General features: G+C 43.7%; 1 protein-coding gene across 6 annotated transcripts in view; it reads left to right on the forward strand.

Moving 5' to 3' along the window:
• MYOF (myoferlin) overlaps positions 1 to 25,039 on the forward strand; it is a 517,119-nt gene that overhangs the window by 130,915 nt on the left and 361,165 nt on the right. For 5 of the 6 annotated variants that reach the window (XM_040361778.1, XM_040361777.1, XM_040361781.1 and 2 more), the window contains 10 exons: positions 525 to 639; positions 812 to 917; positions 2,136 to 2,275; positions 10,180 to 10,353; positions 12,033 to 12,132; positions 13,589 to 13,666; positions 16,493 to 16,674; positions 16,770 to 16,925; positions 17,864 to 17,962; positions 20,049 to 20,210. The exons of the other annotated variant lie outside the window; for it this stretch is intronic. In XM_040361778.1, coding sequence (XP_040217712.1) covers positions 525 to 639; positions 812 to 917; positions 2,136 to 2,275; positions 10,180 to 10,353; positions 12,033 to 12,132; positions 13,589 to 13,666; positions 16,493 to 16,674; positions 16,770 to 16,925; positions 17,864 to 17,962; positions 20,049 to 20,210 — 1,312 coding nt within the window. The remainder of the gene's footprint in view (positions 1 to 524; positions 640 to 811; positions 918 to 2,135; positions 2,276 to 10,179; positions 10,354 to 12,032; positions 12,133 to 13,588; positions 13,667 to 16,492; positions 16,675 to 16,769; positions 16,926 to 17,863; positions 17,963 to 20,048; positions 20,211 to 25,039) is intronic. 6 annotated transcript variants of the gene reach the window in all.

A 25,039-nucleotide genomic window follows, 5' to 3' on the forward strand; every position in this document is an offset into this window, starting at 1 on the left:
TATCTGTGTGTCTAGAGCAGCCTGGAACTGTGAGCAGCCTGGTTACTCTGAGGACGCAGAGGTTGTACGGACACAGCCGCACATCCTAATCTGATGGGTGGATGCATGGCCCCAAATGCATACCATCTGCCTTTAGGACATATTATATACATTCTAGATAAGGAGGTCCTCTGATAGAATATTGGAAGTCTATGTAACAGATTTATAAAGGCCTGTTTAGTTTGAAATGGCTATTTACGTTAAATAACGATTCCAAGTTTTTTTTTTTTCTCCGGGGAGGAATATGTAAAAAATTCTCCAAACTTTTTTTTTTTCGTTGCAACATCGGGTCTTTTATGCACCTCCTGTAAACTTAAAAATAAAACCTGTCAACACATTGCAAATTGCATAAAAAAAAAATCCAACGTTTTCCTGACCTTTTTTATAGATGATCCCCATGTTGTGATTATATTATGAGACTAGCCAAGTTGCGTTTTTGGTTTTCGGTCTTCGAATCGCTGATCTGTTGGCTGTCTGTTTTTCAGCTTACTAACCGAAGCAGACGCCGGTCACAGCGAGTTCACAGATGAAGTATATCAGAATGAGAGCCGCTATCCTGGTGGTGAATGGAAACAATCTGATGAGACGTACACAGATGTCGTAAGTAATGGAAGCAACCTAGAAATGAATGTGGTACTGTGTACATTGCAGTAACACATTCCATCCAATCTTTTCATTGTTTATGCCTTTCTGTACTAATGTGATAGATTGGCTGTGCTTTTTTTTTTTTTTTTTTTATCAAATACACTATGATTTCATTTTTTTTTCCCAGAACGGGGATAAGAGCCGTGCTCCAGGGGAGTTTGAGTGCCCATATGGATGGATGTGGGAGGATGATGCCTGGTCCTATGATATTAATCGAGCTGTTGACGAGAACGGTATGACACCAAATTGAAATATCAATATTAAAGGCCAAGTTAACCATTTTTACAGCTTCCCTATGTACCAGTATATAATTAATGAACCTGTGTGCAAAAGAGAAAAAACTGTCTGTTCTGGAGCAGGCATCGCCTCTGGTTTCTTCTGTTAAAAAACAACACCCCTTCATATTATTCCTGGTATATGTCCTGCAGGATGGTAACACTGTTAGTAGAGTGAGGAAGTTCTTCAGCTGATGTCATTGAACCACACCCTGCTCCTGCCCCCATCCTCTAGGAGATTTCTTTTGCCTAACTTTCCACTACTTGGTTTTCTAAAAACCCATCCACAGCACAAATGCATCAATCCCCACCAACAGCTCTATTATAGCATTGCTCCCATGGTACATCCTGCCCACTTCTGTAGTTGCATGTTTCTCTGATGCAGTCCTTTTCAGTGGGCAACGTTCTCCCTGAATACAGAGAAAGTGGTTTCTTCTGCTGATGGATCATTTGGTACCTCTCCTTCTCCCTGCTCAGATCATTCATTTGGCAGACTGTGCACACTGGAACAGGGGAATGAGCTGCGCAATCGCATACTGCACAGCCTATGTGGAATAGAGCTGTAGTAGTGAAAACAGAAGAGTCTCCTAGGAAGTCTGTAATACACCAGAAATGAGTTTACATGTGTCCATGGGGGGAGGGGAGGAGAGCGTGATTCCCTGATCATTTTTTCCCCTGGATTTAGATTTTGATGTCGTCTGTGCCTGATGTGATCACTGCATCTGCATACATTTCTATGGGCTGCTTGTGCCCATCTTCAAGGTGGCTGGATCAAATTGTGGCTGTGGCCAAATTGCAGCAATAGAGGGAGGATCTTAACGGGACATTGTTTAAATACCAAGATAAATTACTAGTTTTTTTTTTTTTTTTATATTACAAATCCGTTTTTTGTTGATTTAACTTCAGAAAAGTAAGTAAACCTTTTCCGGAGATCAATATGTAGGTTGTCTTGCTAAACACTTCTCACTTTCTGGTTGCCTGACTGTCAAGTTAATCCAATGGCTTCTTTCTCAAACCCTGACCTAAAACAAATTTTGAGATCAGAAATTTGAACTTTGCTCTAACATCAGAGGCTGCATATTGGTTCTGGGATTTCGATCCTGACCTAAAGAGATTCGGTCAATAGAGCCCAGCTATTGTCTGCCCTAACAGAAAAACATTTCACTATCCCTGCAGGTTGGGAATACGGCATCACCATTCCTCCAGACTCCAAACCCAAGTCTTGGGTGGCTGCAGAGAAGATGTACCACATTCACAGGAGGCGAAGGCTAGTGAGGAAGAGGAAGAAGGACCCTAATGTCGCCGCTGTCAGAAAGGTAAGATTCCGTACTGTTTTGCCCTCACACATGTGGAACATGAACATTAAAACAAATGTTCTTTTAACCGCTTAAGGACCGCCTCCTGCACATATAAGTCGGCAGAACGGCACAGCTGGGCACAAGCACGTACAGGTACGTCCTCTTTAAGTGCCTGGCCGCGCGCCCGCGGACCCGATCGCCGCTGGATTGGTCCCCGTCGCTGAAGAATGGGGAGAGCCGTGTGTAAACACAGCTTCCCCGTTCTTCACTGTGGCGCCGTCAGCGATTGTGTGTTCCCTTTTATAGGGAAACACAATCAATTACGTCACACCTACAGCCACACCCCCCTGTAGTTAGAAACACAAATGAGGTCACACTTAACCCCTTCAGCACCCCCTTGTGGTTAACTCCCAAACTGCAATTGACATTTTCACAGTAAACAATGCATTTTTAATGCATTTTTTGCTGTGAAAATGACAATGTTCCCAAAAATGTGTCAAAATTGTCCGAAGTGTCCGCCATAATGTCGCAGTCACGAAAAAAATCAATGATCGCCACCATTAGTAGTAAAAAAGAAAAAAAATATAAAAATGCAATAAAACTATACCCTATTTTGTAAACGCTATAAATTTTGCGCAAACCAATCGATAAATGCTTATTGCGATTTTTTTTTTTTTTACCAAAAATAGGTAGAAGAATACGTATCGGCCTGAACCTGAGGAAAAAAAAATATTTTTTATATATTTTTGGGGAATATTTATTATAGTAAAAAATATTGATATTTTTTTTCAAAATTGTCACTCTATTTTTGTTTTTAGCGCAAAAACATAAAAACCGCAGAGGTGATCAAATACCACCAAAAGAAAGCTCTATTTGTGGGAAAAAAAGGACGCCAATTTTGTTTGGGAGCCACGTCGCACGATCGCGCAATTGTTAGTTAAATCGACGCAGTGCCGAATTGCAAAAAGTGGCCAGGTCCTTTAGCTGCCTAAAGGTCCGGGGTCTTAAGCGGTTAAAACCTTTTTCTCTTATCGTCCATGGACGGACACAGCTCCTTAAGTCTTGACAAGTGGGTTATGTTCCCTGTTTACAGGAGAGGACTAGGCAGAAACATGTTAAATGGTTAAATACATGTTACATTAACAGAGTTGAACAGCCCCGCGGTCCCTCGAGACGTAACCCTCCTCACTGCAGCATGCAGCCTCAGTTTTCGTTCTGCCTAGCAAGGAGAAAGGACGTATGGCTCCCTTTGGACCCAGCGCCCTGAGGAGAAATTTTATTTTATTTTCACTTTTTCTTGAAGAATCTTCTTTCAACTGTCGGCTGAGTGACAGGCTGGATATTATAGATCCTTGTAGTCTACTCAGTCCGACCAGCAAGCGTGGGCACACCTATGCAAAGAGGCTTGGTCTGCCACGCCGTACCCCATGACTCCTGGGGTGGCCAGTGAGCTTTGCTCTGAGGTCTACAAATGACTGGGCTGTGGTGTTGCCTCATTCACAGTGGACCGGGCCGACAGCTACCTCCACTGCGGTTGTAGGTCTGTCAGGAATGCGTCAGCGAGTCCTCGCTCGGACGGGTAAGTACAGTCCCTCCCGCTTCGGTGGGTTGGTACGGCTGGGCATTCCTGGGGTTCGGGGGGCCTCTTCTCCTCCCTTCCCCTGCTCTTTTCTCTCTGCTGCATTGCTAAAATGTTATTTTGTACATATACAACATGTATATTGTCAGGGGGGGGGGGCCTGCCTGAGGGGACTGTGTATATGGCCAACAGAGCCTATAGCTCAGTGGTTACGTGCCTGCCTGCCATACATTGAGTCTGTCTGGGGCTTTCCTGTGAGGGGCTTTGTCCTTTGGGAACTTTTTAAGCCTTAAAAGGCTTTTTACTGTTTAAATGCGGCATTTTGCTGCCATCCTGCTGACGCTGGCGCCATTTTTTGGGTGGTTTTTCAATTGTATTGAAAACCCCATTGGCGGCCATTTTGTCGTAGCCGCGCCATTGCGCTGGCTAAAATTGCGGTCGGCCAGTTTCCTGTGGCCGTGTTCTGAACGCTCGGCGGCCATCTTTGGATGGTCCTGGCACCTAGTGCTGTATCCTACGGCGCACACAGGTCCCTTCGGCTGCTGCGTTCTCTCACGGGTTCTTTTCTCCCCACATGCCATGTGCTGCGGACGGATGGCAGCGCTGGGCAGTAGTCCCCTCCCGAGGTGAGCCCCCTGGATACCCTGGTCAGCATGAGGGGAGTGCCCTGCATAGGGCCTGGGAGCGTCCGTTTTTTATGTATACATATACAACAGGTGTATGTATTACTAAACGTTGGAGTCTGTACCTGACCCTTCCCCAACATGCTGTCAGCAGATTCTTAGTGCCATGGGTGCTTTTTATTGTTGGTCCTGGACCTTTTGGTGCCAGGGTGGGGACTGCGGTCGGGTGGGGGTTAAGAGTGCCTCCTCCCCCCGTTAGCCCCTGGGGAATGCTGTCATGGAGCCTGGACCAGGTACCTGGGTCTGCAGGATAAGGCATTATTGGGTGCGCTTCTCACTGCTGCAAAGGGACTCTTTAGCTGGATAGTGCAGCTGGTTTTCCGCTGAGGGCTCGTTTTTTTTTTTTTTTTTGCAAACCAGACCGCTCTGTGTAGGTTTTTCCTCCTGTGCCCTCTTTTATTAATTCCTGATGCGGAATGAGAAAAGCCGCTGAGGGCTTTTTGTAGTCCCTCACCGCCCATTTTAGGAAAGCCCTTTCAAGAGGCGGGCTTCTTCTCCGGTGGTGGACCCTCCAGGGGTCACGTATAGGTGACCACCCCCCCATATTGCGGGAACCCCGCGTGTATGGATCTGTCTGTTAGATGATCCGAAGTATTGACCCGTTCCATGTCTACCATGCTGGGGTCTGCCTTGCGGCTTATTGTACTACGCTAGGGTTCCCAGTCGCGAAGTGAACAGTTTTGCACCAGACAGTGGAGGAGCACCGACTCTCTCCTGAAGTTATTGGGCTAACTGCCCAGCTGGTCCAGTGCCTTGTTTATGTCTGGGGTTTTTCACTAGATGCCGCGCCCTTGGTATCCAGGGCTTCGGTCTTGGAGATGGTTGCCGCCTTCTCAGGTTGGAACGCTGGTCTGCTGGCCAGGCCTCTAACATACGCCCTGGCAGATTTACCCTTTATGGGTGGGAGACCCTTTGGGTCCTCGCTGGATGACATTATCAAGATGTCACTGGAGGGAAGGGCACTCGCCTCCCTCAGACTTCCAGGGGGGAAGGAGCCCCGCCGTCGGCCGGGTCCTTCCTTTTCCCACGCTAAAGTGGTATTTTTTGTCAGTCAGGGTACGCGGGCGAACCCTCCCAGAGGAAGCTCAGCTGGGGGACTAAAACATCCCTGGGTGCATAAGCCGATAGCGCCAGCACCCGAACCCACCAATGTATGTAGCTTCCCCTGCCAGTCTCTGGGGTGGAGGGTCGACTTTCTGTTCACAACTGGGTGAACCTCCTTGATCTCCGACCTGTGGGTCTGCGAGATGGTGTCTTCGGAGTTCTAGATGGGGTTCCTTTCCGATCCACCAAACTGATTTCTTCCCTCATGTCTCCCTCTCCCGGCTTGTCAGTCTGCCTTGGGGCAGTGTGGTACTTGCTAGGCTGCGGGGTAATTTTACCTTCCTGCAGGTCTAGAGGTGTGAGGGATTCTATCCATATCTGTTCCCAAAAATGGACAGGGTCTGTCAGATTTTGGGCCTCAGGGGCCTAAGATGCCTGGTGGTAGCTGCGCTCCATCTGGGGGACTTTCTGGCGTCCTTGGACATCAGGATGCATACATGCATGTCCCACTTTGCGCGAGTCACGGAGGTCTCTGGGCCTCGCGATGGGGAGGCCCACTGTATATTGTGGCCCTTTTGATCTGGCGCCTGCACCACAGGTTTTCTCCATGGTATCCTAACCTTGTTGGAACAGCGAGGCTTTGCCGTCATGGGCTACTTTGACAACTTTCTGACTCAGTTAGTGGTCGTGTCGGTAGCTTTTCAGACCCTCCAAGAAATCAGGTGGGCGTTAAACTTTTGGAGTCGGTTCTGGTTCCGACTCAGTTTTGGAGTAGGACTCCACGGTGGCGTAGGTTTTTTCTTTCCCTGGAGAAATTGCAGACTCTTCAGTCTGCGGTGTAGGCATTGGCATCACACAATCGGTTTTCTCGCCGTTTGCATGCAGATCCTAGGTCTGTGGGTAGCCTCCTTCGAGGCAGTACCGTATGCCCAGTTCCACGCACGTGTTTTTTTCCAGAGGGAAATACTGTCCGAGTGGTACAAATCTCTTGTCTCTGAATCATCAGGTTCAGGTGCGCCACCTAGTCCGCGTCTCCCTGAATTGGTGGCTGAGATCCCCGGTTCTTCGGTCCGGGAAATAGTCTCTTCCTTTTTGTGGGCGGTGATTACGACGGATGCCAACCTTTCGTGTTGTGGGAGCCCCTAGGGGGTCCAGTGGGCCCAGAGTCGCTGGACTTGAGTGAACCTACGGCCACGCCTCCCTGTATGCGTCCGCTCTCGTCTGTCCTCAGTAACTACCCAGGGTCGGGCCTGGATAGTACCTGGGAATACCAGGTGCTGTAGACCCTGTCTACCATTATTTGTCTTAGTACTTTGGGCAATCAGGCTATGCCTCTCCTCGTGGTCAAGGAGGTTGCTAGGTTGTCCGATCTAGATTCAACCTGACAACGCCACGGCCGTGACTTGGGTCTTCCATCAGGTATACCGACAGGCGGACTACTGGAGTCGCCTGATGCTGGACCAGGACGACTGGTCTTGGTACTTGGAGTCAACTCCTTTTGCAGGAGGTGAGTCTTACAGGGCATGGATCTCCTAGCCGCTCGTCTCAGCCGCAAGGGTGTCAAAACTTGTGACCAGGCATGGTGATTCTGTACAGTCGCGCCAGTCGCGTTGGTGGCCCTGTGGGGTATGTATCAACGACATTATGTTTTTCCTCCTTTGTAGTGGCCTCCCCGGCTGCTCGGCAGAGTGGAGGCTGGGGAATCCCAACGATTCTAATCGCTCCAGGTTGGCCTTGGGGTCTTTGGTTCGGCGATATTAGGCGCCTTGTAGCGGAAGTATCCTGGCGGTTGCCAGGGTGGGAGTTCCTTCTGTCCCTATGCCACATACTTCCTCCTGTTGTACAGTCACTGACTTGCTCAACAGGGCTATTGGAAGCCAGACTTTAAGAGACCGGGGTCTGTCCGACTCGGTCATCTCAATCATGCTGAGAGCACGGTGGTCTTCTTCCGGGGGATCTACCGTCGCATCTGCCAGGCTTACATCTCTTGATACGAAGAGATGGAGTGTCGTCCATGGACATACTCGGTGTCCAGGGTCCTGCTGTTTTTTACAGCCTGGAGTGGATCCAAAAATTGCTTAAAGCACTGTTTGGGGGTAGATTTCAGCCCTGGCTGTATTCTTCAGTGGCCTTTTTTTTATTTTTTTTTCGGCCCTGGTGGGTACCTTTTTGTGCAGGGTGTTAGTCCTACACTTTCCCCTCGGGGCCCATCTTTTCCCCCATGAGTTGTGACTCTGGTGCTCTCGGTTCTTCAGGAACCTTTTCTTTTTAGAAACGTCAGAGAGATCTCTTGACAACTATCTCAGAAGGTGGCCCCTTTGGTGGCCTTTACATCTGTTAAGAGGGGTTTCTGGTTGGCGGCCTTGCCCTGCAAGCTGCCATGCTTGGCCCTCTGTAGGATTAGATGATGGTGGTGCGCTCGCGACTTTCCCTTCTCCCGAAGGTGGTTTCGAACTTTCGCTGGGATAAGTACATTGTTCTTTCATCCTTCTGTCCTCGACTGGCGCATCCTACGGAGGTTGTCTTTCATACTTTAGGCGCGGTACTCACTGCGGGTGTACCAGCCTGCTACGGTTCAGCTTCGGAGATCTGACTTTTTTTTTTTGTGTGTCAGTTTCTGGTCCACAAAAGGGGCCTGGTGGTCTACTCGACCTCCTCTTTTTCGGTGGATCAGGCAGGCTGTCATACGGCCCTATGCTCTTAAGGGGCGGGCCCCCCTTGCCGGTCACGGCACTTTCGACCAGGGCAATGGTGCCTCCTGGGTCTTTTTCTGACTGCATGCATCGGTATAACTAGTGTGTGAGGTGGCGACTTGTCCGTTCACGCTTTTCCCAGAATTACGTGGTTGCTGTGAGTACATCTTATGATGCTTCCTTCGGCCGCTAGTTTTTGCAAGCGGCTGTTTAGGACTGCACCTCCTCCGTTGGGGAGCTCTGCTTGTTTTGGGGTGAAGCTAAGATTGGTTTTACTGATATATTTCCCACCCCTCGTTTTGACACTGCTTGGGGACGTCCCACTTGTCAAGACCATGGACGATAAGAGAAAATAGGATTTTTTGTACTCACCGTAAAATCCTTTTCTCTGACGTCCATGGACGGACACAGCTCCCACCCCTCCTTTTTAGGTTTGTACTGCTTGTTACGAACTGAGGCTGCATGCTGCAGTGAGGAGGGTTATGTCTGGAGGGACCGCCCCCTGGGCGGGGCTGTTCAACTCTGTTAATGTAACATGTATTTAACCATTTAACATGTTTCTGCCTAGTCCTCTCCTGTAAACAGGGAACATAACCCACTTGTCAAGACTTAAGGAGCTGTGTCCGTCCATGGACGTCAGAGACAAGTATTTTACGGTGAGTACAAAAAATCCTATTTTTTCTGGTTTTGGATAAGATGGGGAATAATCATAAATCTGTAAAAGCAAATTGTACCGCTTCCTGGGCTTGCATACAGAGATTTACCATCACTTACTGTCAAAGCGACAACAATTTTATCAGAGATGAAGTGAGGGAAAATCTGACACGGGGACATAGACGGCTATGAAAAGCTAATGGGGCTTGTAGCCTTCCCCAACTTGTCATGCAAGTGTAGTTTTACCGAGGCATACTTGAAAATGTAACATAAGGAGTTATTTTAACAGTCGAATTAAAGCACCAACATAGAGGTTTGGTAGCTCTTTCTCACTGTAAAGCTGTGGTTGTCATTTAATGAGGTACAGGGGGCCCCTGACATTGCCAAGGGTCTGCTCATTATGTTCATTATCTAGTGATGATAGAGAAGATTGTCATAGAGACTGCAAGCACACTAGAGGATATTATGGACATTGATTGTGGACAATGTTACAGCTGTTTTTAGAGATATGCTGTAGAAGATGGTGAGACATTAGGGACACATTACTTTAGGCTAGTAGAGATAATTGCTGCTATTCCTTCACAAGTCTATTGCCCCATACACACGATCGGTTTTCCCGTTGGAAAAAGTCAGATGAGAGCTTTTGGTCAGGAATCCCAACCATGTGTATGCTCCATCAGACTTTTTCCAACGGAAAAACTGCTGGAAAAATAGAGAGCAAGTCTTTTACGTCACCGCGTCCTTGGCAGTCTAAAGTTCACAGAACTTTTGTGTGACACTGTGTGTATGCAAGGCAGGTTTGAGCGGAACCATCCAACTTTTTTCCGACTGGGAAAACCCCTCGTGTGTACGGGGCATTTGACTCCTGCTTCTGACTGCTGGGGTCCACAGGTGGCACAACTACCACCAAAGGGGCTACAGATTGGGAACAATGGCTATAAAGGATGTCAAAGTGATTATAAGAAACTTTCTTAAACCTAGTCAAGACTTTAACTGGGCAAAACTGATATTTTAGTAATGACAAGGTAAGTCACTGAAATTGCCTAGAAAAGTGACCAAGTGTGAGCTGTGATTTCAGCAAATGACAAAGTCATTATTAATAAGCAAGGCTAGTTTGTGTCTACGGGATGGTGACAGAATTGTCTACAAACTTGATTTAAGATGACTTGGCATATGTCTTACAATGGGCTACAAATCTGGTAGAAATTAGTTGAATATAGGACATATTTACTTCCATAATGCAACTTTATTGCATTCTCTTTATTGCAGGCAACCCTTTCTCAAGAGGAGCAGGAAGGCTGGGAATATGCCGCTCTCATAGGCTGGAAATTTCACTTGAAACAGCGAAGCTCTGACACGTTCCGACGAAGACGCTGGAGAAGAAAAATGGCCCCTTCGGAGAGTCTCGGAGCATCTGCTATTTTCAAACTGGAAGGCGCTCTTGTGAGTACCAGAGAAAAGAGAATTCTTTGTCAGATTCATTTATAGCATGCTCTATGGGGGTTATTTTTCATCAGTGCGGGGAGATTACTTGCCAATGTTTACATGTTTCCCCTGTGACCACACTGGGCTTACTTAGATTGGTGATCCTGACCAGTTACCTACAATTGCTCAAAAATTCATGACAGTTCTGTGCCTTTTTTGCCCTCTAAACTGCTCTTTGTGAGCGCTTCATTTATTGCTCTTTGGAGTGATGGTCGTCAGGAGTGCTCTGATGCAAATAAGGTCTGTCTTGTGTTTAGCTAGCTGTGAGTATAATGCTCAAGTATAAAAAAAAATTGACTGCCCAACACTTCCAGCCCCAAGTCCTCTGCTCCAATCCCGAAGAAGTGGTCCACCCAGCAGTTTTAATACTTTTGGCAATACAAAAAAAAAAATCTACTTTTTAAATGCAGAAGAACCTTTCATAATTACTTTGTCTAGAACAATGATGGTCTTGGGTGTTTCTGGCTGACATCTGGTCAATCATCTGCAGTCAGGGTATTCCCCACCCTGCAGCCAAACGCATACACACCTCTTGTATATGGGTGGCTGCGGGTGAAGAATGCCCCCCGGGCACAGATGATTGGACCAGTACAGCTACCTGGCAGGCTCACAAAATGGGTTGGATCCTAGCCCAAACACACCCAGGCTCCTCGCTAGTCTACACAGACCACTCTGCACATCTTACACCTTTTTGAAGCTACAAAAAACTTGCTGGTTTTGTTTCACATTTTAAAACTCATATAGCCTAGAACCTTTTTTCTAAATCTGCTTTCAGGGACGAAAGGGAACATCTATCGCAGTAAGTCTTTATTTCCCCACAAGTCCACGTGAATGCTAGCATTGCCTGTTCTATCAATTGTTTGTTTTATTGCCTAGTAAAAAAGACTACATTATATTTCACTCTTGCTCATGCTGGATTCCTGTTTTTTTTTGGTACACCATATTTAGTGGAGTACAGAGTTTAAAAGTACCTTTTTGTACCTTTTTACAATACCTTTTTGTAATGTATGTATATGCAATGGCTATTTTTTAAAATGTATTCATTTTTTAAGTATTGTCTCTACTAAGCGCACTCATTGTTGAATCTCTAGCAGCAAGTTTTAAGGAAATTCTCCAAAGCATAGACAATAATGTTGAATTTTTTGAGTTAATTAGTGAGCTTTATTTATTTTTTTAACACTTTACAGCAATATATCAAGAGGTTATATTTCCCTACAGTGCTCATTAGAAACCATTTTACATCTCTTGGTGGTAATGAGTAAAGTTTCTGAAAGTTGTACCTTCCAAAAATAGTATCTGTACGTTCAGAACATTTAATTATTATATAGATGGAGCTCTGCTTTGAGCTAAAAGAAGGGAGTAGATCCCCCAAAGGCTCCTTCTGAAAAACTACCTATTGGTGCAAATGACAAAGAATTACATACGGTACTCCATTTGCCATGGTGTAAGTGCGCTAATATTGTATGTCTACAATCCCCATATGCATTATTATATGGGTTATCTGAAATGAATAATATTTTAGTGTTTATATTATGCTGATGTATTTTTCAGTATGCTTCCACTGTATTATATGAGATTGTGTAGATGGATATATATCTCTCTCTATCTGGATATGACCAGTAATTACCTGTACATAGGGCACTGATGTGAGCTCGGAGGACGAAGAAAAGAAGGAGAAGGAATCTGCAGCTGCTATTTTTGGAGCAAACACTCCAATTGTCTCCTGTATCTTCGACCGTAAGTATAATTTAAACTTCATTACTATTTAATGAAGTAATCTTGAAGCTTTGATATGGTACCTGGCAGCAGATTAGGATCTAGAAAAGCTTGACTGCATGAATGAAGTATCCAAGCAGAGGCAGCGTTTGGTATATCACATAACAAATAAATATAATGAATATAATATGGATGATACACATTTGACCAATTAGATTTTTCTGTTGGTTATCCTAGACCCCAATGGCACTCTGGAAAATCTGAGGGTAGGTGCATGCACATAGAAGTGCCTCCAAAGTCACAGGTTTCCTCTTTTTAAGGTTAAAATTGGAGAGCAGAGAAGTTCTATAACCTTTTTGCTGCTGGTATTTTTCATGATATATATAACACACACACACACACTGTATCTTTACACCCCTCTGAGGATCTGAAATAAAGAATTGTTGCTATGTATAAAGATGGCCTAGGCTATAAGAAGTTTTCCAAGACCCTGAAACTGAGCTGCAGCATGGTGGCCAAGACCATACAGTGCTTTGACAGGACAGGTTCTACTCGGAACAGGCCTCGCCATGGTCGACCAAAGAAGCCGAGTGCACGTGCTCGGCATCATATCCAGAGGTTGTCTTTGGGAAATAGACATATGAGTGCTGCCAGCATTTCTGCAGAGGTTGAAGGAGTGGGGGGGTCAGCCTGTCAGTGCTCAGACCATACGCCACACCCTGCATCAAATTGGTGTGCATGGCTGTCATCCTGGAGGGAAGCCTCTTCTAAAGATGATGCACAACAAAGCCCGCAAACCAAGATAAAATTATTTGCTTCAGATGATGTAAAGCGTGTGTAGCGGCAACCAGGTGAGGAGTACAAAGACAAGTGTGTCTTGTCTACAGTCAAGCATGGTGGTTGGAGTGTCATGGTCTGGGGCTGCATGAGTGCTGCCGACACTGGGGAGCTACAGTTCATTGAGGGAACCATGAATGCCAACATGAAGCAGAGCATAAGCCCCTCCCTTCGGAGTCTGGGCCGTAGGGCAGTATTCCAACAGAACAACTTCAAACACACCTCCAAGACGACCACTGCCTTTCTAAAGAAGCTTGAGGGTAAAGGTGATGCACTGACCAAGCATGTCTCCAGACCTAAATCCCTATTGAGTATCTGTGGAAGGTGGAGGAGCGCAAGGTCTCCAACATCCACCAGCTCTGTGATGTCGTCATGGAGGAGTGGAAGAGGACTCCAGTGGCAACCTATGAAGCTCTAGTGAACTCCATGCCCATGAGGGTTAAGAGTGCTGGAAAATAATGGTGGCCATACAAAATATTGACACTTTGGGCCCAATTTGGAAATTTTCACTTAGCAGTGTACTCGCTTTTGTTTCCAGCGGTTTGGAAATTTTCACTTAGCGGTGTACTCACTCATTTTGTTTTCTTAATCTTGTACTGAGTTTGTAGTTCATCTTGATGTGTGTTTTTTTTTTTTTTAGGCATCTTTACATATCACCTTCGCTGCTATCTTTACCAAGCTCGGAGTCTGACTGCCTTGGATAAGGACAGTTTTTCTGGTAAGAGGATGGGTGGTCATATTTTATGTTTGCTTAGAATGGCGAAGCAGCTACTTTTATGTTTGTAAAGAGTGTTGATGAAGTTCAATACACTTTTTTTTTTTTGTTTTTTTTTTTTTTTGTTTCGTGCATGGTTATATGTTCATCTCTTTCCGTTGCCACATCACATATTTCCAGCGGCTGGGCCTTCATTCTGCCTCACATGTGTACAACGCTGAGGCCCAAGGTTGTGTTCTGTGGGCATACTCACTGTCTGGTCATCAACTGCCCAAACCCCCCACCCCTGACTGTTTATAGCCCTTCACTACTACCTATACAGTTCCTAAACGCAGAATTACAAAAATAAACCGTTGTTCTACATCTATCTGAGGTACTTTAACAAAAACAATGTAATTCTGTCCAGCTAGTCTTATAATGGGAGCCCCCCTGTTAGACAACACAGCCAGGTCAAATGTAATATAAAGAAGTATTATAGTGCTGATGAATTCTAGTGTTTCTTGGCACAAAATTACTGCTGTAGTATATTTAAAAACAGACACCCTAAAAATTATTTATTCAGCTAGTAACATCCCATACATGGTTGCCCACAAGTGTTTAGGGACACTTTTTTTTTTTTTTTCTGTGTCCAGAAAGCCTCTGTGGGCAAGGCATATATTTTGGGGCGTGGCATTCATTTAATATTGGGCGTTCAATCATGGGTTTCCATCAGGGATCTGACCACAATGAAATAGTTAATCATGTCCAGCCACCAGGGATCTTGGGCTAGTAAGATCCCTGGGGCTAGAGACATAATTAACCCGAACTAGGGGACCGCCTGTACTTTTTGAACAGAGTAGGGAAGGGTTTTGCCAGTTAGGGAGATTTCCCTTTAAAGCCTGTACATTAAAAAATCAAATTGAAAGATTGTTGTACTAACACAAGCAATGTTGGTGCAGTGATCTCCCCCACTGTACTATTTTATTCTGACAACCCCCCTCCATCACAACACAGTGATCGGAGCTGGCAGCCATTGGCGGTTGCTGGTTTTCCAGCATGCCTGTTTGATAGACAGTTGAGACCAGCTTCTGTAGAACAGACTGCTGTATACACAGACCCGCAGATTTTGACCCCTGTATACATGGTTTTACTCCGTCCCAGGGGCACACTAGTGACTTAAAGTTCTAAAAAAAAAAAAAAAAATTCTACCTAGAAAAATAAACATCTTATTCTTTACCTGCTCTGTGCAATATTTTTCCGCAAAGCCATTTTTCACTCCTCTTCTGGGGTCCCCCGCTGGTGCTGTCAACTCTTCTCTTCTGTGTGTGACCCCAACACAACCTGTGTGCTATGGAGGCACATATGCGGGTGTGCTCCTGAGCCGAGCTGCATGCATTCTATAAAAGCACATAGCTCGTGCCTGCCCCCTTCCCCGATCTCTGTTCACAGGATTTGATTGATAACGGTAGTAGCCAACAGCTTCGGCCTCTGTGTGCTTGCGAGAGCAGGGAGAGAGTCGCTGCAGATGGGCACAGCATTGGATGGTAGGTATTTAGGGAGGTGGGTGGCAATGCTACTTCTGAGACTTTTCTTTTTTAATACATGGAATGCTTTAAGGTAAAAAAATAATTTCTTTAGAAGCAACAATGTATTCAAATTGATATGAAATCTTCTTTTTGACAGTTGTCGCCGTAATAGGTGTCCCCGTTGGATGACTTCCCTCCCTCAATTATTGTGACAATTTGTCAATTTTTCAAGTTTTACAATTTAGTGTTTAACCATCTTTTTTTTGTAACAGTGGTCAGCAGGACAATAGAAAGGGTGATGTTCCTCAGAGAGACAGAAATACAAATCATTCTCCATGCTACCAAAATTCAAAAAAAAATGTGTGCTCCTAAGAGCCCCCACCTACACTTATACTGACATTTCCAGTGATCCTGTGCTACTCTTGCTGCCACCGGACTTCAATGTGCTCCTTTGGCTGAGACAAGGGGGTAGGGACATCACGCCTCCGTCATGTGGCAGTGCTGTGGGTTAGTGATTGGCTGCTTGACTGAAGTACTAACAGTGGGAGGAGGTACTATGCTCCCTCATACCCCAAAGGTTTCTATCTGGCTGCAGCAGGGGCAGGAGCAACACTGGATCTATGGTATTGTGCATATAAGTGGGGCAGACAGAAGCCTTTAAGAAACATACTGTGCTTTGCCCTTACATTTTTACAATGCTTTCACATGCTTAACCACTATAAACTTTAAATTGATTACTAGGAGTATATTTTGGTCCTCATTTATACAAAAAGCGACAGTCATTTTAAGCTAAGTCCAATAAGTTTTGAAACCATGCTAAATAAAGATCCCTATCCTTTGTGTTAAAGTGGAACTAAATTCAGAATTACTCGCCGCCACTCCAATGAGGCACCATTGCATGTCTCTTCTGCAATGAAGAGCCTGCCTGTTCATATTTTTTTTTACTTTAGTTCTGAATTTATTCTGTACAGTCGAACTAACATTGCTTGCAAGTCTTTTACATTATGATAGGAGTGCCAATAATGCACTGCCGAGTGCTTTATGTATTTATGGAACAAATACAACTTTTTTTTTTTTTTTTTATCTCTGATTGCCCACTCACTAACTTGTAATGAACATTTAGAATGATGACCACATTTTATATCTAATATACTGTACCTCCAGCACAATAAATTCTGTAGAGGGATGGTGTAAAATATGGGGAAGAGCTTGACTTTTTTTTTTTTTTTTTATTTATAGTTCCATAGTTACATATTACATATTTTATATTTTTTATATTTTTATGAAAGAGGAACACATTTAATTTTTTTTTTCTATGGTTTAGACCCCTATGCACATGTATCATTCCTCCACCGCAGTAAAACCACAGAGATAATGCATTCAACTTTGAACCCCACATGGGACCAAACCCTAATCTTCAATGAAGTTGAAATCTATGGAGATCCCCAAGCAGTAGCTCATAATCCACCCAATGTAGTTATTGAAATATTTGACAACGATCAAGTGGTACGTATACGTCCATATTCTGAAGGTTTATTAATTTCTCAATTTTTTTTATTTATTTTATCGTTTTTATATATTGTGTGCTGTTTTTGTTTCAGGGAAAAGATGAATTTATTGGAAGGAGTTTGTGCCCACCACTTGTAAAACTGACCCCTATGGAGATTTCACCAAAACTCTTGTGGTATCCCGTCATGAAGGCTGGCAAACACTGTGGGGACATCCTGGTTGCTGCAGAACTCATTCTAAAAGACAAGGTCTGATTATTATAGAGAATAAAGATTAGGGCTTCATAGAATATTGGTCTATTTTATTTTTTGTATCATATGGTTAGATTTTGCTGATCTTTAGGGTGCATGTGGAATGTTGTTTGGGGTGAAGTTCTGTAATATTTTGGCACATGTGAATTTGTTGCATAATTGCCAAATGGTCAACATGGGGTAGATATAACCAATCTCTGGTGACTGCAGTTGTATGTAAATTTTTAGTGCAACCCAATAGAATATTTTTTCTGCATTATTGGGTATACTTTTATTGATTAGAATTATATTGTTGTTTTAAATGGTAATAACCCTGAAAGGGTTGTACCAAACTATAATGGCACAGGAAAATATTTTAATTTTCTATTAAAGTGCCGTGTTAATTCCCCCTACTGCCCCAGCCCCCCCTCCTTTTTGTGTTGGTCCTCCACCCGCAGTGCTGCTGGATTCCCTCCACTCCCCCCCCCCCCCAGCTGCTTCGGGAGATGTTTCAGGATGTAGAGCAGGGGAAGGAGCTATTAAATTTGTCATTTACTTGCCCCTTACTTTTTCTAAGTGAACACACTCACTGTGTTAATTTATAACTGAAGCATGGTAAACTGTGTGTTCACTATGCATCAGTTCGTGAATAAATATGAAGTCACTTTAGCACAGAGCACTTCCTAATTATTCACTGTCCCATGCAGCTGAGGCTGTGTGTTTGAGCTTTGGGGTGCACACCTTAATGCAATGGGCTATGCACACCTATGGTGGCTCATGTTGCCCTGGAACAATTGCTGTGCTTTATGCGAGGTTCCATAGCTTTGTTCTACAACACTTCCACCATGCAGAAAAGTCAGGAAGCAAAAAATGTTAACATAGCCATTCACTTATATACTATGTACAATATTACTGCTATATAGCCTTCTATAACGGGTTGTGCATTACTTCCATAGGATGGATCCAACCTGCCAATACTGCCATCCCAGAGAGCTCCAAAACTCTACATGGTTCCTCAAGGAATCCGTCCTGTGGTTCAACTCACTGCCATTGAGGTAAGCACACGTAGGTCTGCTATGTGAGAAGCTTTACTTGTGGCCATCATTTCTCAATCGTTTTGTACATAAACATACACAGGAGAAAGGTATTTCTGTTCTATGATACTGATTGGGGCAATATCAAGTCAATTTACAAACGTAAACTTACATTCTATCATGTGGAATTTTCTTGGTAATTTAATTACCGTATTAATTGGTGTATAACACGCACCCTAACTTTAAGAGGGAAATTTCAGGAAAAAACCTTTCCACAGCCCCCTGCGTATAACACGCAGGCAAAGTTTACCCTCTATTTCAGTGTAAAAAAGTGACTGTTATACGCCAATAAATACAGTATTTTAAATTTAAACATTCAGTTTGCAATTGCTAGCAACTGAATCTAACTTTAAGCCCTAAAGACTTTTTCATTTAAGATTGTGGTCTGGTTTATTAGCTTTACATCGGTGCATGCAAAAACAAAAAGCGCATAAAAGAAAACGGCTAGTACAAGTGACTCCCATTCAATTAGACGTGCTCTGTAATGTTGAAGATGTTTTACCACTCATCTAAGTGACCCTTTTCAGTTGAGTTGATAAATAAGTTACTAAGTAACCTTTGCTGTATTTACAATTATGTAGAAACCTCTTAACCACCACCCTTCATGTTGTATTCACCTGTCCCTGATTAAAATGCCATATCAATGACTAGATCTCACAGCTGGGCAGGCCCTCTGTGCCCCCCATTCATTCTGGTGGAGATTTTGTCCACAGTGTTGGCTCATACTCCAGAGCTTTCCATAGTAATGGCTGAGAATGACAGTGTGAATATGCGTGTTTGACTGAGAAATTTTTGATCAGCTTGGTGATCTAGTAAGCCATGTCTTGAATGGAGCACATGTGAATATTAAGCTGGCCATGAAGTGTTTAAATTTTAGCCGGTTTCTGATGAACTAGCCACAATTCACTCAGCGGTTGGCCATGTTGACTGCCTTCCACACAACATTCCTTGGTTAAATTGAAGTTTGGAGGAAATCATCAGCCAAACAGAACCTGCACCCTACTGGATGTAGAGGCTGTTCAGGTTGGTGGTGGGACCAGCTGTCTATATACAATGACCACAGCAGAAGTTTTTGTCTATCCACACTGTGTAGCATAGATGGAGGAATCTCTTTAAAATCAATTTGTATGGCCAGACTTGGCTGGGGGCATGGGTGACTATGACCTACTTTAAGGGTAACTGCTCTAATGGGGCAGGTACATATTAATACAATACCACCCCATGGTGGCAAAAAATGTTTCAATGAAGAAGCTGAAAGTAAAAAAACAAAAGGCAGTAGGCAGAATCGGTCAACACATATTAAAGCGGAGGTTCACCCTAAAAAAATTATCTATTTTTGGAAAGCGTGACGCGATGTAGCCGCACGTCAATCATCTACGCCCCTTCATAGGAACGCCTATTCCCCCGCAGGAAGAAAAAAAGAAAATCAACGATTAAACGGTAAGTACAGCGGGAAAAAAAAAAGCATACTGTAGCTGACGCAAGTATGCTGGATGGGATGGTAGATAACTTTTTTAGGGTGAACCCCCGCTTTAAAGTACACACAGGCATACAGTGTGACTTTTTTTTTTAACAGATGTTACTTTTAACACTTTGGGTTTAGTGTGTGTGTGTTTTTTTTTTTTTAACTTTGAAATGTCACAAAGTGACAACTGGCCTGTAGTGCGGAGATAAAGATCTCAAATAAGCTTTGGTGCAGTGCAGAAAAATGCAGGTTTGTGCACATGGTGTGAATCAGCCCTTTCATTTACTCGAGTAAAAGAGACAACACTTTTTTTTAAAAATGTATCTTTTTTTGTGATTCATAAGTGTTGATCGGTAACTATTTTAATCAATTGTGTCATACCGTTTAAAAAGTAACATCTATTGTTGTGGGTAGTAGCATATCACTGGCTTTTGCTGCACTATATCTCGCGCCTTGTTACCAAACAATTAAAACATGTTTTTGATTTTTCTGATATGTGTGCTCTTGATGCAAATAAATTATCTTTTGAATATGTAGTTTGTGTTAGCAATGACTTGCAATACTTCTTATTCTATAAAATAGATACTTACCTGGGGATTACGCAACATGAAGAGTTACCAGATGGCATCGGTCACCTCTCCAAGCCTCGTTGTGGAGTGCGGTGGGGAAATTATCCAAAGTGCAATGATTAAAAACCTCAAAAAGACCCCTAACTTTTGCAGCAATGTTCTCTTCATGAAAGTGGTAAGACACAGGGCTGCTTATAAGTGCAAAGTGTGGAAGGGTCAATATCCCTCCCAAGATTTTACTTCTGTCTGAGGCTCTGTTAGCAGGATTTTTCTTTTTCCATTCCATCATGAGAGCCCTGCATAGGTGTAAAAACCTGAAAGTTCTATTCCTTCCCCACTCTACGTTTTGTTTATCACAAAATGAAGCTGAATAAGGAAGATTGGGACACTTGTGGATTAATAGGATAGACCTTGGATGGTCTGGTCACACCAGGCATTGGGTAATTCTATTTCAGAAGTGCAACGGGGCATTTGTTCTCTGGCCAGTTGCAAACTTTCATTGCTGAGCCTGGCCCAAATACTTCTCTTATGGCATTTTATTAAAATGACTGCTTTAGCATTGAAGTCAGTGTGTGCCCAGACCATGTACAAAGTATTTAAATACAGTGAAACGTCGGATGGCGAGTAACGCGGTTAATGAGCGTTTCGCGATAAGAGTATTTTTTTTTTTTAAATCCTGACTTGGTTTGCGAGAATTCAAGCAGGATTCAAGCCACAGCGGTGTGCAATACCGCAATTGGCCAGAGGTTCGGAGCCTTTCGAAAATACTCTGTTCTCGAGGGTTTCAGCTGAGCTGTCCCTGAGTATTCCTGAGGCTCTCCGGCTCCCCCCTCCGGGCCACATGTGGTATTGCATGCCATAGAAGTCAATGCGGAACAAATTATTTTTGTGTCCATGGACTTCTATGGGGAAACTGTCTTTGATACGCGAGTGCTTTGGATTACGTGCATTCTCCTGGAAGGTATTATGCGCATAATCCAAGGTTCCATTGTATCCTGACCAAGTAGTCAAAGATGAAACAAGCTTTTGTTTACCTATGGGCATTGTGTAGAAAGCCCCCATGATTTAATATAGGTTCACTTGGCACCATGGTGCATATTATACCCTAAATATGAATGTAACCTGTTGCAAAAGGGGAGTTGGCCTTTAATTACTTGCAGTACAAGCAACTAAAGAGGTCAGGGGTGGCTTGGGTTCAAGTTCTTTAACCGTTGCTTAAAATATGTAAATATTTTAATGTCTATAGTCTGGGCTCAGATGCAGTTTAGGTCTGAGGTTTATCTAAACCATATTAATAAATACAAAATGTATTTAAAGGACACTCATACTGAGTTGCAGTATCTCATAAAAGTGAGTACACCCCTCACATTTTTGTAAATATTTGAGAATATCTTTTCATGTGACAATACTGAAGAAATTACACTTTGCTACAATGTAAAGTAGTGAGTGTACAACTTGTATAACAGTGTGAATTTGCTGTCCCCTCAAAATAACTCAACACACAGCCATTAATATCTAAACGGCTGGCAACAAAAGTGAGTACACCCCTAAGTGAAAATGTCCAAATAGAGGCCAAAGTGTCAATACTTTGTGTGGCCACCATTATTTTCCAGCACAGCCTTAATCCTCTTGGACATGGAGTGCACCAGAGCTTTACAGCTTGCCACTGGAGTCCTCTTCCACTCCTCCATGACGACATCATGAAGCTGGTGGATTTTGGAGACCTTGCGCTCCTTCACCTTCTGTTTGCGGGTTTGCCCCACAGATGCTCAATAGGGTTTAGGTCTGGAGCCAAGCTTGGCCAGTCCACCATTGGTAGTGAAGTGCCACCGGTGCAAAACCCAAATATATTAAAGTGAAGGTTATGCTGCAACTGATATTCACCACTGGTGTGAGTGACAAATTAAAACTATAATATTAGGTAGTTGCGCTCACCCTTGTACTGTATGAATGCTCTACCATTTTAAAGGAGTTGTAAAGGAAACATTTTTTTTTGCCTAAAATTAATGTCTGTAAGGTAGACAGACAGAATAGTGTAATGATTCTGTTAAAAAACGAGTAAATGCCTATTAAATTCCTTCATCTATATCACCTCTGGCGTTCTAGTTTCTGTTCTTTCACTTCCTGGTTTGCGGCGCTCGTTCATGTAAGAACTACATTTCCCAGTATGCATTGCGGCACGCCAAGTAATTCACACCTCCTTGAAGTCTCTAACACGTAGAGAGCGTCCTGCCGCACAGATGTAGTTCCCAGGAGGGGGCGAGCACGTCACTGACCACCGCAGTAAAGCAACTTCTGAGCAAAAACGAACAATGAGGAAGTGAAAAGAGGAATGTCTGCAGGTAAAGGATGCTTATTATGAAAAAATGTTTTTTCCTTTACAACCCCTTTAAATCAAGATAATATCTTCAAAATTAAACAGTGGATATAAATCATCAATTGCTATATAATGCAATACTCCTTAAATCCAGTGAGATAAACAAAATTCCCAAAAATCTGAAAAAAAAAACACCTTTTGCGAAATTATGTATTCTACAAGTCCAATCAATTGTATTGTTCATATTGTTATCAACCGTGCTCGAATCAATTGTGCATCCAAAAAAGCTTTTGTGATTTACCACCACCTTCCAATTTCAACGCTTGCAAGAAAGCAGAAATAAAAACGCCTTTGTTTATTTAACACCCAGTATATCATGGTTCCACCAGGGTAGAGTTATATTCTTGTGTTTCTCCAATGTGGCTTCTTACAGTGAGGAAAATAAGTATTTGAACACCCTGCTATTTTGCAAGTTCTCCCACTTGGAAATCATGGAGGGGTCTGAAATTGTCATCGTAGGTGCATGTCCACTGTGAGAGACATAATCTAAAAAAAAAATCCAGAAATCACAATTTATGATTTTTTAACTATTTATTTGTATGATACAGCTGCAAATAAGTATTTGAGCACCTGTCTATCAGCTAGAATTCTGACCCTCAAAGACCTGTTAGTCTGCCTTTAAAATGTCCACCTCCACTCCATTTATTATCCTAAATTAGATGCACCTGTTTCAGGTCATTAGCTGCATAAAGACACCTGTCCACCCCATACAATCAGTAAGAATCCAACTACTAACATGGCCAAGACCAAAGAGCTGTCCAAAGACACTAGAGACAAAATTGTACACATCCACAAGGCTGGAAAGGGCTACAGGAAAATTGCCAAGCAGCTTGGTGAAAAAAGGTCCACTGTTGGGGCAATCATTAGAAAATGGAAGAAGCTAAACATGACTGTCAATCTCCCTCGGACTGGGGCTCCATGCAAAATCTCACCTCGTGGGGTCTCAATGATCCTAAGAAAGGTGAGAAATCAGCCCAGGACTACATGGGAGGAGCTGGTCAATGACCTGAAAAGAGCTGGGACCACCGTTTCCAAGGTTACTGTTGGTAATACACTAAGACGTCATGGTTTGAAATCATGCATGGCACGGAAGGTTCCCCTGCTTAAACCAGCACATGTCAAGGCCCTTCTTAAGTTTGCCAATGCCCATTTGGATGATCCAGAGGAGTCATGGGAGAAAGTCATGTGGTCAGAGGAGACCAAAATAGAACTTTTTGGTCATAATTCCACTAACCGTGTTTGGAGGAAGAAGAATGAGTACCATCCCAAGAACACCATCCCTACTGTGAAGCATGGGGGGTGGTAGCATCATGCTTTGGGGGTGTTTTTCTGCACATGGGACAGGGCGACTGCACTGTATTAAGGAGAGGATGACCGGGGCCATGTATTGCGAGATTTTGGGCAACAACCTCCTTCCCTCAGTTAGCTTTGAAGATGGGTCGAGGCTGGGTCTTCCAACATGACAATGACCCGAAGCACACAGCCAGGATAACCAAGGAGTGGCTCTGTAAGAAGCATATCAAGGTTCTGGCGTGGCCTAGCCAGTCTCCAGACCTAAACCCAATAGAGAATCTTTGGAGGGAGCTCAAACTCCGTGTTTCTCAGCGACAGCCCAGAAACCTGACTGATCTAGAGAAGATCTGTGTGGAGGAGTGGGCCAAAATCCCTCCTCCAGTGTGTGCAAACCTGGTGAAAAACTACAAGAAACGTTTGACCTCTGTAATTGCAAAAAAAGGCTACTGTACCAAATATTAACATTGATTTTCTCAGGTGTTCAAATACTTATTTGCAGCTGTATCATACAAATAAATAGTTAAAAAAATCATACATTGTGATTTCTGGAATTTTTTTTTAGATTATGTCTCTCACAGTGGACATGCACCTACGATAACAATTTCAGACCCCTCCATGATTTCCAAGTGGGAGAACTTGCAAAATAGCAGGGTGTTCAAATACTTTTTTTAAAAAATTTTCCTCACTGTATGTACTCATAAAAAAAAAACAGCCATCATTGCGCAAAATACCGCATTTAATTTTAATTTGTGAAAGGTTTAAAAGTTTACACTCGCATGCATATGTGCCTTAGACCGGTACGGAATCTGTCTAGCGTTCCAGTAATGACCACTCTGTATGCAGGGAACCAGCGTGCGGTTCATGCCTCAATGTGAGTGTGGTTCATAGGCAGGATGTGATGTCGGCGTCGCACAATTAGCCTCTTGGTACATCACCTTTACCCTCAGCTTCTTTATAGCAAGGTAATAGTCGTCTTGGAGGTGTTTGGGGTCGTTATGTTAGAATACTGCCCTGCTGCGCAGTCTCTGAAGGGAGGGGATTATGCTCTGCTTCAGGATATCACACTACATGTTGGCATTCATGGTTCCCTCTCCAGTGCCAGCAGTACTCATGCAGCCCCACACCATGAAACTCCCACCATCATGCTTGACTGTAGGCAACACACTTGTGTTTTGTACTCCTCACCTGATTCCTGCCACGCACGCTTAACACCATCTGACCAAATACGTTTAGCTTGGTCTCATCAGACCACAGGACGTGGTTCCAGTAATCCATGTCCTTAGTCTGCTTGTCTTTAGCAAACTGTGGGCTTTCTTGTGCATCATCTTTTAGAA

Source organism: Rana temporaria, chromosome 8, assembly GCF_905171775.1.
Source record: "Rana temporaria chromosome 8, aRanTem1.1, whole genome shotgun sequence".
In the NCBI taxonomy this organism is placed as follows: Eukaryota; Metazoa; Chordata; class Amphibia; order Anura; family Ranidae; genus Rana; species Rana temporaria.